General features: G+C 42.9%; 1 protein-coding gene across 1 annotated transcript in view; it reads left to right on the top strand.

Annotated features, from left to right (window-relative positions):
* cyfip1 (cytoplasmic FMR1 interacting protein 1) overlaps positions 1-14,829 on the top strand; it is a 232,925-nt gene that overhangs the window by 111,317 nt on the left and 106,779 nt on the right. Inside the window, exons 19-23 of the mRNA XM_070892474.1 lie at positions 6,779-6,875; positions 7,047-7,123; positions 7,222-7,330; positions 8,315-8,434; positions 10,576-10,775. Coding sequence (XP_070748575.1) covers positions 6,779-6,875; positions 7,047-7,123; positions 7,222-7,330; positions 8,315-8,434; positions 10,576-10,775 — 603 coding nt within the window. The remainder of the gene's footprint in view (positions 1-6,778; positions 6,876-7,046; positions 7,124-7,221; positions 7,331-8,314; positions 8,435-10,575; positions 10,776-14,829) is intronic.

Below are 14,829 nucleotides of genomic sequence, written 5' to 3'. Positions count from 1 at the left end.
CTTGCCAAGAGAGGAGTAGAATAGGATAAGGAAGAGAGTAGCTAAAGTAAACATTGGTCCCTTAGAGGATGAACTGGGTAATTAATGGGCCCAAGGTTCGGCCTCAGTTGCTCCTGATTTTTTTGGAGCAACTGGTGTAGAATGGAGTATCTTAGAAATTCAAATTCTCGGCATTTAATTTGCTCCAGTTCTGGTCAGTTAGAACAGTTTCACTTTGGAACAGAATTTTTTTTCAAAAGGGGGCGTGTCCGGCCACTTACGCCTGTTTTCAAAGTTTCGGCAGTGAAGACTTACTCCAAACTAACTTAAAATGGAGTAAGTGAAGATTTTTGTACATTCCAAAACACCTTGTCTACACTTTAGAAAATCAGGCGTAGGTTACAAATTAGTCGTAGGGAATGGGGTGGGGGGGGAGTTTAAAGGGACATTTACAAACATTAAACACTTCAGTTTTACAAAAAGAGTCATCAATAATAAATGATAAATACATCAATAAATCAGCCAATAAATCAATCAAAAAAAATTAATAAAAAAATTTAAATATCAATAAATAAAACATTTTCTACTTACCGACTTCAACAGCATGCTGGGATGGTCCCCCCAATGTGTCTCTGTCAGTGTCTCTATCTGTCTGTCTGTGTGTGTGTCTCTCACTCTCTGTCTGTCAGTGTCTGTGTTTCTGACAGCGAGGGGAGGGGGAGAAGGAGGGTGGGGGGAGAAGGGAGGGGGAGGAGAGAGGATGGAGGGAAGGGAGGAGGGAGAGGGGGGGAGAGGGAGAGAAGGAGGCTGAACGGCCGGGCCCAAGACCTCGGGCTAGATTTACAGGTAGGTGGCGTAGGGTCTCGGCGGGGACTGGGAAAGAGAGTCGCAGAGGTCCGGTGGGGGGGGGGAGGAGAGAGAGTCGCAGAGGTCCGGGGAGAGGGGGGAGAGCTGGGTGTGGGAGGAGCCTTATTCACGCAGCTCCAGTGAGGCCATTCGGCCAGGGCTAGGGGCTGGGAGCTTCGGGCCCCTCCCACACAGTTTTGGGCGCCTGGAGCTACTGCACACTGTAGCGCGCATGTACAGAGGTCCTGGCACTGTTTTCAGCGCAGGGACCTAGCTCCGCCCCCAACAGCTCGTGCTGCGCTGCGCCCGGCTGCAGAAGACCTGCAGTGAGCCGGAGAATCTGGAAGTATTTTAAGGCGCACTTTCTGGCGTGAAAAACGGGTGTCCAGTTCGGGGTTCGCCGTTTTAGGCGCGTCCCGAAACTTGGGCCCAATAATGGGGAACCGGGAAATGGCAGAGACTTTGAACAAATATTTTGTATTTGTATTGGTCTTCACGGTAGAAGGCACTAAAAGCATCCCAATAATAGATAATCACAGGTAAAGGGAGGGGGAATCTTAAAACAATCACTATCACTAGAGAAAAAGTACTAGGCAAACTAATGGGACTAAAGGTGGACAAGTCCCCTGGACCTGATGGCTTGCATCCTAGAGTCTTAAAAGAAGTGACTGCAGAAATAGTGGATGCATTTGTTGTAATCTATCAAAATTCCCTGGATTCTGGAGAGGTCCTAGCAGATTGGAAAACTGCAAATGTAACGCCCCTATTTAAGAAAGGAGGGAAGACAGAAAGCAGGAAACCACAGACCAGTTAGCCTAACATCTGTGGTTGGGAAAATGCTGGAGTCCATTATAAAGGAAGTAGTAGCAGGACATTTAGAAAATCATGATACAGTCAAGCAGAGTCAGCATGGTTTTATGAAAGGGAAATCATGTTTGACAAATTTGCTAAAGTTCTTTGAGGATGTAACGAGCGGGGTCAATAAAGCGGAACCAGTCGATATAGTGTATTTGGATTTCCAGAAGGCCTTCGATGAGGTGGCACTTAAAAGGTTACTGCACAAGATAAGAGCTCACGGGGTTGGGGGTAATATATTAGCATGGATAGAAGATTCACTAAATAACAGAAAACAGAGAGGATAAATGGGTCATTTTCAGATTGGCAAACTATAACTAGTGGGCTGCTACAGGGATCAATGCTGGGGCCTCAACTATTTACAATCTATATTAATGACTTGGATGAAGGGACCGAGTGTAATGTAGCCAAATTTGCTGATGATACAAAGATAGGTGGGGAAGCAAGTTGCGAGGAGGACACACAGAATCTGCAAAGGAATATAGATAGGCTAAGTGAGTGGGCAAACATTTGGCAGATGGAGTATAATGTGGGAAAATGTGAGGTTATCCACTTTGGTAGGAAAAATAAAAAAGCAAATTATTATTTAAATGTAGAGAGATTGAAAAATGCTATGGTACAGAGGGATCTGGGGGTCCTTGTACATGAAACATAAAATGTTAGCCTGCAGATATAAGAAGTAATTAGGAAGGCAAATTGAATGATGACCTTTATTGCAAGGGGGATGGAGTATAATAGTTGGGAAGTCTTGCTACAACTGTACAGGGTGTTGGTGAGAATACACCTGGAATACTGTGTACAATTTTGGTCTCCTTATTTAAGGAGGGATATACTTGTGTTGGAGGCAGTTCAGAGAAGGTTCATGAGGTTGATTCCTGAGATGAAAGGGTTGTCTTATGAAGAAAGGTTGAGCAGGTTGGGCCTATACTCATTGGAGTTCAGAAGAATGAGAGGTGATCTTATTGAAACGTATAAGATTCTGAGGGGGATTGACAGGGTAGATGCAGAGAGGATGTTTATTCTCGTGGGGCAATCTAGAACTTGGGGCATAGTTTCAGAATAAGGGGTTGCCCATTTAAAACGGAGATGAGGAGAAATTTCTTCTCTGAGGGATGTAAATCTTTGGAATTCTCTACCCCAAAGAGCTATGGAGGCTGGGTCATTGAATATATTTAAGGTGGAGATAGACATATTTTTGAACGATAAGGGAGTCGAGGGTTATGGGGAGCGGGCAGGGAAGTGGAGCTGAGTCCATGATCAGATCAGCCATGATCTTATTGAATGGCGGAGCAGGCTCAAGGGGCCAAATGGCCTACTCCTACTCCTATTTCTTATGTGCTCTAAGGAGGAGAAGGTGCCATGGGACTAAGAGGAAAGACCAAGGTGTGACTTGGTTACCAGAGAGAAACATTGCAATGTCTTCATTCAGTGAATTCAATATTGTTTTATGCACAGTAATTTTGAACTGAATAAAATCATCAGTAGGGATTTTTTTGGACCAAATGAGTTGTGGCATGGGGCTCTTTCAGAAAAATGAAGAATTGGAGGTGACCCCTGTGTAGATTTGTCATGTATCTTACATGGCTACTGTTGGTACTATCACAAGGTGTGCCACCAGAGGACACAGCAGTGGGAGACTTGTAGGCTATCTGTATAGGTGTGCCTGGCCTAATATAAAAGGCAGGCCACCAGGTGTGATCCTCACTCTGGAATTAACAAATAAAGGACTAAGGTCACTACAGTTCAAGTACAACACATTGCCTCGTGGCGTCATTACTAGAGCATCTAGGGACACAACAAGATTGACTTGAACACTTCAGCACCAGAAATACAGATTATAATTTCTTGAGAAATAGTATACATCTTATAACCTTTCTCAGTTTTCTACATCAAATTTATTGAATAAGTACACTGAAGTATAAGGTTCTTATTATAATTTGGACTTAGATTGATTAAAAAATATATCAACAACAAAATTTGCATTTATATAGCACCTTTAACAACAACAACATGTATATTTATATAGCGCCTTTAACATAGTGAAACGTGTTAAGGCGCTTCACAGGAGTGTTATGAGATAAAACAATTTGACACTGAGCTGCATAAGTAGAATTTAGCGCCGGTGACCTAAAGCTTGGTCAAAGAGGTAGGTGTTAAGGAGGAAAGAGAGGCGGAGAGGTTTAGGCAGGGAGTTCGAGCTTGGGGCCGAGGCAACAAAAGGCACGGCCACCAATGGTTGAGCGATTATAATCAGGGATGCTCAAGAGGGCAGAATTCGACGAACACAGACATCTCGAGGGGGGTGGTGTTGTGGGGCTGGATGAGATTAGAGGTTGGGAGGGGCGAGGCCATGGAGGGATTTGAAAATAAGGATGAGAATTTTGAAATTGAGGCGTTGCTTTACTGGAAGCCAATGTAGGTCAGCAAGCACAGGGGTGATGGGTGAGGCGGGACTTGGTGCGAGCTAAGTTTGGGCAGCCGAGTTTTGGATCACCTTTAGTTTACGTGGGGTAGAATGTGGGAGGACAGCCAGGAGGAATGCGTTGGAATAATCAAGTCCTAGATGTAACAAAAGCATGGATGAGGGTTTCAGTAGCGGATGAGCTGAGGCAAAGGTGGAGACAGGCGATGTTATGGAGGTGGAAATAGTGTGCCTTAGTTATGCTGTGGATATGTGGTCGAAAGCTCATTTTAGGCTCAAATGTGAGACCAAGATTGTGAACAGCCTGGTTCACCCTCAGGCAGAAGTTGTGGAAAGGGATGGAGTCAGTGGCTAGGGAACGGAGTTTGTGGCCGGGACTGAAAACAATGGCTTTGGTTTTCCCAATATTAATTGGAGAACATTTCAGCTCATCACAAACAGTCTGACAATTTAGAGACTGTTGGAGGGGTCAAGAGAAGTGGTATTGAAGTAGAGCTGGGTGTCATCAGCATACATGTGGAAACTGGCGCTGTTTTCAGATGATGTCGCCAAGGGGCAACACATGGATGAGAAAAAGGAGGGAGCCAAGGATAGATCCTTGGGGGACACCAGAGGTAACGATGCGGGGGTAGGAAGAGAAGCCGTTGCAGCTGATTCCCTGGCTACGGTTAGATAGATAAGAATGGAACCAGGCAAGTGCAGTCCCACCTAACTGGACCACGGTGGAGAGGCATTGGAGAAGGATAGAGGGGTCAACCATGTCAAAGGTCACGAAGGACGAGGAGGGATAGTTTGTCTTTGTCACAGTCACAAAGGATGTCATTTGTGATTTTGGTGAGAGCTGTTTCGGTACTGCAGCAGGCATGGAATCCAGATTGGAGGGATTCAAACATGGAATTACGGGAAAGATGGGCACGGATTTGGGAGGCGACAACACGTTCAAGTGCTTTGGAGAGGAAAGGGAGGTTGGAGATGGGGCGATAGTTTGCAAGGACGGAGGGGTCGAGGATTGGTTGTTTGAGGAAAGGTGTGATGACGGCAGATTTGAGGGAGAGGGGGACAGTACCTGAGGAAAGTGAACCGTTAACAATGTCAGCTAACATGGGAGCCAGAAAAGGAAGTTGGGTGGTCAACAGTTTGGTGGGAATAGGGTCAAGGGATCAGGAAGTGGGTTTCATGGATAGGATGAGCGTGGAGCGATCATGAGGGGAGATCGGAGAGAAGCTGGAGAAAGATGTGAGGCAAGGGCAGGGGGAATCATTAGAGGAAATTCGGCCCGGTGTGCTAGGAGAAGGAAGGGAAGAGGCAGAGGTGGCCGAATGGATGATCTCAATCTTAGAAGTCCATGAGCTCCTCCCATTTATTGTCGGAGATGAGTGTGGTAGAGACTGGAGAGAGGAGTTTAAAAATGCGGTTTGCAATGGAGAATAGAAGCCGGTGTTATGTTTACATTCCAGAATGATTCTGGAGAGGTTTAGGAAGGGAATTCCTGAACTTAATGCCACGGCAGCCGAAGGCACGTGTGCCAGTGGTACAGCGATTTAAAATTGGGGTTGAGCAAGAGGCTAGAATTGGAGGAGCGCAGATATCTCTGAGGAGGCTACACAGGGAGGGGCGAGGCCATGGAGGGATTTGAAAACCAGGATGAGAATTTTAAAATTGAGGGGTTGCTCAATTCAACCAATGTAGATCAGGGAGCACAGGGGTGATGAGTGAACTAGACTTGGTGTGAGTTAAGATGAGCTTAAGTTTATGGCAGGTGGAAAAAAATCTCTCTATATAATGTCAAGTCAACTTGCACATTGACACTAAAAGTTAAGTTTCACTATTGTATTCAGCGGAAAAGGGCTATAAATGATTTATATAGCTATTTGACCTTTTTGACTGAGATGTCTAAATTAATTTTCTCAAAATGCAACTCGTTACTTGATCCATTTTCTCTCTCACGATACATATCTATAGTTAGATATACGTATGGTCTTTGAGCTCATAAGACTGTCAATAATAGCACCATCTCTGATGTAAAACTACTGATTTACTTCTTGACCAATTCCTTATCTCACTGAAAGCTTTGGTATAGGACTCCACACATTTTGCTGCAGTGTGCAAAGTGTGTCCTATGCAAGATGGAGTACCAAATATTCATTTTCTTTTTTTTACAAAATTGTCACATACAAATTTAGACATTTCTTGCATCTGCAAAACTTTAGGGTTGTTGGGGGGGTGGAATGTTAGTGAAATGCTCAACTTTTTACCTTTCACAGTTTTGTTAGAAAACAATTATGGAATTATCTGGTGGTATAGGTCATTTTGATTTATTTACACATTTTGTGAGCTTTAATAAAGATTTTTTTAAAGCTATCTATTGCCGCTCTCCCCAAGTAACTTGTATTTTCTTTGTTTTTGCCTGGGCTTTGTAGGGGAGCTCGGAATGTGAAGTTGTGCTGCATTCCAGCCCATTGTACTGAAAGTATGCAATGACTGGGATAAGAATAACAATAAAGAGATGTGCAATGAGGGATATTAATTATATCTGTAAATAGATTATGGAAAAATGATACAAGTTTAAATTTTGTCATTTAAAAATATTTTCATTAACCAGAGCTCTTAACACCATAGTATCGGGAAGTATGTATCGAGCAACCCAGTTTAACCATAACAGTTTCTTTTTTGTAGATATGTATTATATTCCTTGGACCTTTACAATGACAGTGCCCATTATGCACTTACTAAATTCAAGAAACAGTTCCTTTATGATGAAATTGAAGCAGAGGTAATCATTGATTAATTTATTCCTTGAAACCTATACATATCTTTTATTCTGCAATTTTTTTGAATCATCCAACTAAACATTAACGTTGAGATTTTATATATTTGTGTTGAATTTCATTGGCTAAATTTCATGGCAGATGGTAATTATGGAACATTTGTGCTCAATTTTTAGGTGAACCTCTGTTTTGATCAATTTGTATACAAGTTGGCTGACCAAATATTTGCTTACTACAAGATTCTGGCAGGAAGGTATTGTTGAAGGCCGTTATTCAGATAGTGTAAAACATCCAGTAAAGGATTTACTACATTGAATGTATTTTACAATATCATATGTACAATTTTTACAGCCTTCTTTTAGACAAGCGGCTGCGAGCAGAGTGCAAGAATCAAGGAGCCAATATACTAACACCTCCATCGAATAGATACGAGACTTTATTGAAGCAAAAACATGTACAGGTGAGAGTCCTCTTTTTTTCCAATATTGAGACACCAAAGTGAAAGGCCAAGCCCCACATTGCACAACAACACCAAAGTTGAAAAAAGAAGGAAAGACAAGAGAAAGCTCAGGCTGCTCCAAAGATAGTAAACTAGCAAAAGCTTGCCAACTGAAGACTATGTCCCTGGTTCTGGACTTCCCAAACATCAGGAACATTCTTCCCGCATCTAACCTGCCTATCCAGTTCCGTCAGAATCTTATAGGTTTCTATGAGATCCCCTCATATCCTTCGAAACTCCAGTGAATAAAGGCCCAGTTGATCCAGTCTCTCCTCATATGTCAGCCCCGCCATTCCTGGAATTAGTCTGGTGAACCTTTGCTGCACTCCCTCAATAGCAAGAACGTCCTTCCTCAGATTAGCCATTTCATTGGATATATTCAAGAGGGAGTTAGATATGGCTCTTACGGCTAAGGGGATCAAGGGGTATAGAGAAATAGCAGGAAAGGGATACTGAGGGAATGATCAGCCATGATCTTATTGAATGGTGGTGCAGGCTCGAAGGGCCGAATGGCCTACTCCTGCACCTATTTTCTATGTTTCTATGTTTCTAAACCAATAAATATGCAGACTGTATGAGTTGGTATAAAATCCAAAAATTACAATAAATAGCATAATAGAGCTTCAATAATTTAAAATTTAAAAAAATTATATCTATTTTGGTATGCTGCATTCATGGATCACCAAAACAGTTATGAAGTTCACTTTATTTCTCACTTTTTAATGCAACTTCTGTTATGTTCAGAGATATTTTACTACAATATATGCACACTGTTGTAACAGGCAATATACTAGACTCTGAAGATTGTGTTTATAACGAAGGTGGAATATATCAAACTGATTAAAGTATGCTTCTCACTTAACTTGAGGTACTAATACTACATTTCTGGAGTGTTTTAGAAAGCTGTTTTAATCATGTCAGTATTTTAAATCTCTTCCATTGCAGCTTCTTGGTAGATCAATAGACCTGAATCGACTGATCACTCAAAGAATTTCAGCAGCAATGTACAAGTCGTTGGAGTTGGCAATTACACGATTTGAGAGTGAAGACCTCACCTCCATTGTGGTATGTGTGCTTTTATCGTTATGAATTGGAGCTCTATTTAGGTATTAAGATGTTCTGTCCAGACACATTTATCTGTCAGTTTTATTGTACTTGTCTTTATTTGCTTCTGGTGCCTAATATATAATTCAGCAGCTCTCCTAATAAATTGCATGCTATTTAGCAATAACTTTTATATCTCTATAACAATGTGAATATCCATAAGTAACAATTCGTAGAATTGTTGTTAAATTATTACGCAAAGGATAGTAAATATCAAAATCTTGCAATAGGGTTATAACCATCACCGTGTGCTCTGCGGAGTTGATTTTACACTAAATTCCATTCCAAAGTTTTTTTTTTAAAAGAGAAGATCAATTTAAGTACACTATGGTATCCCATTATACAATGTCAACATGGTACAGCTGTACGATGGAATAGTTGGGTGTGTGCTAATACCCATTCCCTACGCCCCTCTCCTTTTGGTAGTGTTGCTCTGAGGTAGGAGGAGGTGGGCTGGTCAAGACTGGGCACCAGGCACTTTACCGGGAGGGAAACTTTCAAGAAATCTTCTCCCTAAACTATGGTTGCATTTCTATCGGGAATCCATGTCAGAGCCGCATTGCTGCAGCTCTGGCAAAGATCAAAATATAGATGATGAAAAATTACTTTTTTAATAAAAAAATAAATTTACCTTGAACAGAAAATAGTTATTTCAGCAACTTTTAAGTTATAAAGTTAAAATTACTTTATTAGCTTTGTGACTGGGGAAAGAAAAACTCTGGATCTGTCTATATTTGTGCAAAGAAAACATCACTGTGTGCAAACTTATGGGAAGTTGATAAGACAGTTAAGAAAGTTGGGAAGTTTGTGGATGATACAAAACTTGGCAACGTAGTCGTGAACAGGGTAGTAGCAGGCTTCATGAGGACATAGACAGAGTAGTGAAATGGGTAAACACATGACCGATGCAATTGAATGTGGATAAATGTGAAGTGATGCACTATGGGAGGAACAACATGAAGAGGCAGTATAATCTAAATAGTACTATTTTGAGGGGTGGTGGGGTGGATGCAAGAGCAGAGGAACCAGGGAATGAATATTCACAAATCTTTGAAGGGGGCAGCGCAGGTTGATAAGATGGTTAAAAAAGCATATGTGGTGCATTGAATGTAAAAACAATAGTGTCATTCTAAAATAAAAACAGAAAATGCTGGAAATCTCAGCAGGTCAGATCATGGAGAGGAAGCAGAGTTAACGTTTCGGGTCAATGACCCTTCGTCAGAAAGTCATTCTAAAGCTTTACAAATCATTGATTAGACCTCAGCTAGAGTATTGTATACAATTTTGGGCACCACACTTTAGGAAGGATGCAACGGTCTTGAAGGAGGTTTACCAGAATGATGCCAGGAATGAGGGACTTCAGTAATGGAGAGATTGGAGAAGCTAGGATTGTTCTCCTTGGAGCAGAGACCGGATAGTGATTTTCAAAATGATGAGGGGTTTTGATGGAGCAAGCAGGGAGAAACTGCTTCCTCTGGAAGTGGGTCGGTAACCAGAGGCCACAGACTTAAAATAATTCTCAAAAGAACTAGAGGGGAAATGAAGTGAACATTTTTCACAGAGAGGGTTGTTCAGATCTGGAACACACTCCCTGAGAGGGTGATGGAAGCAAACTCCATCAGAACGTTCAAAAGACAATTGGATATGTACTTGCAGAGGTATGGGCAAAAAGCTGAGGTGCGCGACTAAATGGGGCAACTGTTTCCAGCGAGCTCGCACAGGCATGCATGGCCAAATGGTCTCCGGCGCTGTAAGCTTCTACAATTCTGTAACTTAGTAATATGCCATGCAGTGCCTTTTACCAAATCAACCATTGGGAAAGCTGACTGTCTTGTCGCTGAGAGCATGCAGAAATCAAGCGCGGAGGGAGCGTGCAGCGGGTCGGGTTCCCCACTCACCCTTTCCTTCAGCCACTGTCTGCCCCAACTGTGACAGAGATTGTGATTCCCACATTGAACTGTACAGCCACCTCAGAACTCGCCTTTAGAGTGGAAGCAAGTCTTCCTTGATTTCGAGAGACTGCCTATGATGATGATGATGATGAAATGGCAGATTTGTAATATTGAAGTTTAACTTCGTCTGTTCTGATTTTGGTTCTTTAGGAGCTTGAAGGTCTAGTAGAAGTCAATCGTATGAGCCACAAACTGCTCAGTAAATACCTAACCCTGGACAGTTTTGATGCCATGTTCCGGGAAGCCAATCACAATGTATCAGCGCCATATGGAAGAATAACACTCCATGTTTTTTGGGAGCTGAATTACGATTTCCTTCCAAACTACTGCTACAATGGTTCCACACAAAGGTTTGATTTAAAAAAAAAAAATAGCTTTTATGTTTGATCATAAAATTTGAACTTAATCTATCTAGTAACTAGTTCTTAGTAACTTGAAGTTTTGTAATCAGCCCATTCCCTGTAGTCTGCTGTTTAAAACTGTTATTTACTGCAATGTCGGATAAGACAGATGGTGCTGAATTTAATGCCTGTTATTTTTGATTAATTTACATGAGCTATGGATTAATGATGACTTGCCTGGAGCACAATGATTGAATTACATTCCACCAGAGTCTGTCCTGTGGTCTCATTGTACAAACAATTCATAAATCTTATCTTAATTATTACCTTAGAACAACATAGTTTTCAACAACAATAACATCTGAAAGAGAGTTCCAGAGCTTTGGGCTGAGACAGCTGAAGGCATGGCTGCCAGTGGTGGGGCGAAGGGAGTGGGGGATGCACAAGAGGCCAGAGATGGAAGAATGAGGGGTTCTTGGGGGGCTGTAAGGCTAAAGGAGGTTACAGAGATGGGGAGCAGTAAGGCTATGGATGGATTTGATCATGAGGAGGAGAATTTTAAAATTGAAGAATTGGTGGAACATGAGTTGATGCAGGTCATTGAGCACAGTGGTGATTGATGAACAGACTTGGTGCGGGTTAGGATACGGACAGCAGAACAATGTAATTTGGCCCATTGTGTTTGTGCGGTCTTTACCAAAATGAACCAAAACTTATCCAACTGCCCTGCTCTCCCCATTTCCTTGAATTTGCTGCGGGTTATGTTTATCTACTCTTGCTTTAAAAGATACAGCGATCTCTGACTCAACTTCTATAATAGCAAAGCTTTCTATGATCTAACAACTCTTTGCGTAAGGAAATTGATCCCACCTTCACTCCTTGTTCACTCTTAGTGACAATTTTAAATTCCTGGCGCTCGACACTGACTCACCAGCCAAAGAAAATAGTCTTTCACTATTCACACGAGAAAAACATAACTTCATAACTTTAAGAACCTCTATTATATCTCCACGGCCTTTTCTGCTCCAGTGGAAATAGTCCTAGTATTTCAAGTATCACTTCGCATCGTACTGAGTTCCCAGCTGAGCTTCTGACCCTATATACTATCCATCGCAAAGACTGACTACTTCCACATCAACGTTGACTGCCTCTGTCCCTACCTCTGTATATGTTGCTGAAGCCCTCATGTATGTCTTTGTCAAACTTTAGATTTAAGTAATCCAATGCTGTTCTGACCAGCTTCCCATCCTCCCCTTCTGTAACCATCAGCTCATCCAAAACTGCCATAATCCTATATTGGAGGGCAGAGAAATCAAGGGCAAAAAACAAAAAGGGCCACATTACAACATAATTCTAAAAGGACAAAGAGTGTTAAGAAAACAAGCCTGAAGGCTCTGAGTCTCAATATGAGGAGCATTTGTAATAAGGTGGATGAATTAACTGCGCAGATAGCTGTTAACGGATATGCTGGAATTGGAATTACCGAGACATGGCTCCAGGGTAACCAAGGCTGGGAACTCAACATTCAGGGGTATTCAATATTCAGGAAGGATAGACAGGAAGGAAAAGGAGGTGAAGTAGCGTTACTGGTTAAAGAGGAGGTTAACGCAATAGTAAGGAAGGACATTAGCTTGGATGATATATGGGTGCATAAGAACATAACAATTAGGAACAGGAGTAGGCCATCTAGCCCCTTCGAGCCTGCTCCGCCATTCAACAAGATCATGGCTGATCTGGCCGTGGACTCAGCTCCACTTACCCGCCCGCTCCCCATAACCCTTAATTCCCTTGTTGGTTAAAAATCTATCTATCTGTGACTTGAATACATTCAATGAGATAGCCTCAACTGCTTCCTTGGGCAGAGAATTCCACAGATTCACAACCCTCTGGGAGAAGAAATTCCTTCTCAACTCGGTTTTAAATATGCTCTCCCGTATTTTGAGGCTGTGCCCCCTAGTTCTAGTCTCCCCGACCAGTGGAAACAACCTCTCTGCCTCTATCTTGTCTATCCCTTTCATTATTTTAAATGTTTCTATAAGATCAGCCCTCATCCTTCTGAACTCCAATGAGTAAAGACCCAGTCTACTCAATCTATCATCATAAGGTAACCCCCTCATCTCCGGAATCAGCCTAGTGAATCGTCTCTGTACCCCCTCCAAAGCTAGTATATCCTTCCTTAAGTAAGGTGACCAAAACTTCACGCAGTACTCCAGGTGCAGCCTCACCAATACCCTGTACAGTTGCAGCAGAACGTCCCTGCTTTTGTACTCCATCCCTCTCGCAATGAAGGCCAACATTCCATTCGCCTTTCTGATTACCTGCTGCACCTGCAAACTAACTTTTTGGGATTCATGTACAAGGACCCCCCAGGTCCCTCTGCATCGCAGCATGTTGTAATTTCTCCCCATTCAAATAATATTCCCTTTTACTGTTTTTTTTTCCCCAAAGCGGATGACCTCACACTTTCCGACATTGTGTTCCTTAGCCCATTCGCTTAACCTAGCTAAATCTCTTTGCAGCCTCTCTGTGTCCTTTACACAACCTGCTTTCCCACTAATCTTTGTGTCATCTGCAAATTTTGTTACACTCTGTCCCCTCTTCCAGGTCATCTATGTATATTGTAAACAGTTGTGGTCCCAGCACCGATCCCTGTGGCACACCACTAACCACCAATTTCCAACCCGAAAAGGACCCATTTATCCCGACTCTCTGCTTTCTGTTAGCCAGCCAATTCTCTATCCATGCTAATACATTTCCTCTGACTCCGCGTACCTTTATCTTCTGCAGTAACCTTTTGTGTGGCACCTTATCGAGTGCCTTTTGGAAATCTAAATACACCACATCCATCGGTACACCTCTATCCACCATGCTCGTTATATCCTCAAAGAATTCCAGTAAATTAGTTAAACATGATTTCCCCTTCATGAATCTATGTTGCGTCTGCTTGATTGCACTATTCCTATCTAGATGTCCCGCTATTTCTTCCTTAATGATAGTTTCAAGCATTTCCCCACTACAGATGTTAAACTAACCGACCTATAGTTACCTGCCTTTTGTCTGCCCCCTTTTTTAAACAGAGGCGTTACATTAGCTGCTTTCCAATCCGCTGGTACCTCCCCAGAGTCCAGAGAATTTTGGTAGATTATAATGAATGCATCTGCTATAACTTCTGCCATCTCTTTTAATACCCTGGGATGCATTTCATCAGGACCAGGGGACTTGTCTACCTTGAGTCCCATTAGCCTATCCAGCACTACCCGCCTAGTGATAGTGATTGTCTCAAGGTCCTCCCTTCCCACATTCCTGTGACCAGCAATTTTTGGCATGGTTTTTGTGTCTTCCACTGTGAAGACCGAAGCAAAATAATTGTTTAAGGTCTCAGCCATTTCCACATTTCCCATTATTAAATCCCCCTTCTCATCTTCTGAGGGACCAACATTTACATTAGTCACTCTTTTCCGTTTTATGGGCCCAAGTTTCCACACGAAAAAAAACAGGCGCCCCTCCGAGCTGGGCGCCCGTTTTTCGCGTCTTAAAAAAAAAAAAAAAAAAATCGCGATTCTGGAGCGTTCTGCAGCTCCTTGTCTGCCTGGCGCGGCGCCCAGGGGGGCGGAGCCTACACTCGCGCCGATTTTGTAAGTGGGAGGGGGCGGGTACTATTTAAATTAGTTTTTTTCCTGCCGGCAACGCTGCGCGTGCGCGTTGGAGCGTTTGCGCATGCTCAGTGTGAAAAAAACATTGGCACTCGGCCATTTTTGTAGTTCTTTGTAGCTGTTTAATTTTTGAACATTTTTTAATAAAAGCACATTGCCATCAGCACTGAGGCTTCTTGCAACCTTCTCACTGTCTCCTCCGCCCCCCCCCCTCCCCCGGGAACGAACGGCTGTTTCCTCCACCCCCTCCCGCTCAGCGGCAACGAACGGCTTTCTCCTCTTTTCTCTTCCCCCCCCCCCCCCCCCCACCCCTTCCGCACAGCGGCAACGAACGGCTGTCTCCTCCTCCTCCCTCCCCCTCCCGCTCAGCAGCAACGAACGGCTGTCTCTTTCCCCCCCCCCCCCACCGC

The sequence above is a fragment of the Pristiophorus japonicus genome, chromosome 10 (assembly GCF_044704955.1).
Source record: "Pristiophorus japonicus isolate sPriJap1 chromosome 10, sPriJap1.hap1, whole genome shotgun sequence".
Lineage (NCBI taxonomy): Eukaryota > Metazoa > Chordata > Chondrichthyes > Pristiophoridae > Pristiophorus > Pristiophorus japonicus.
Note: the sequence above shows the minus strand (reverse complement) of the source record. Positions and strands in the feature narration are given on the sequence as shown.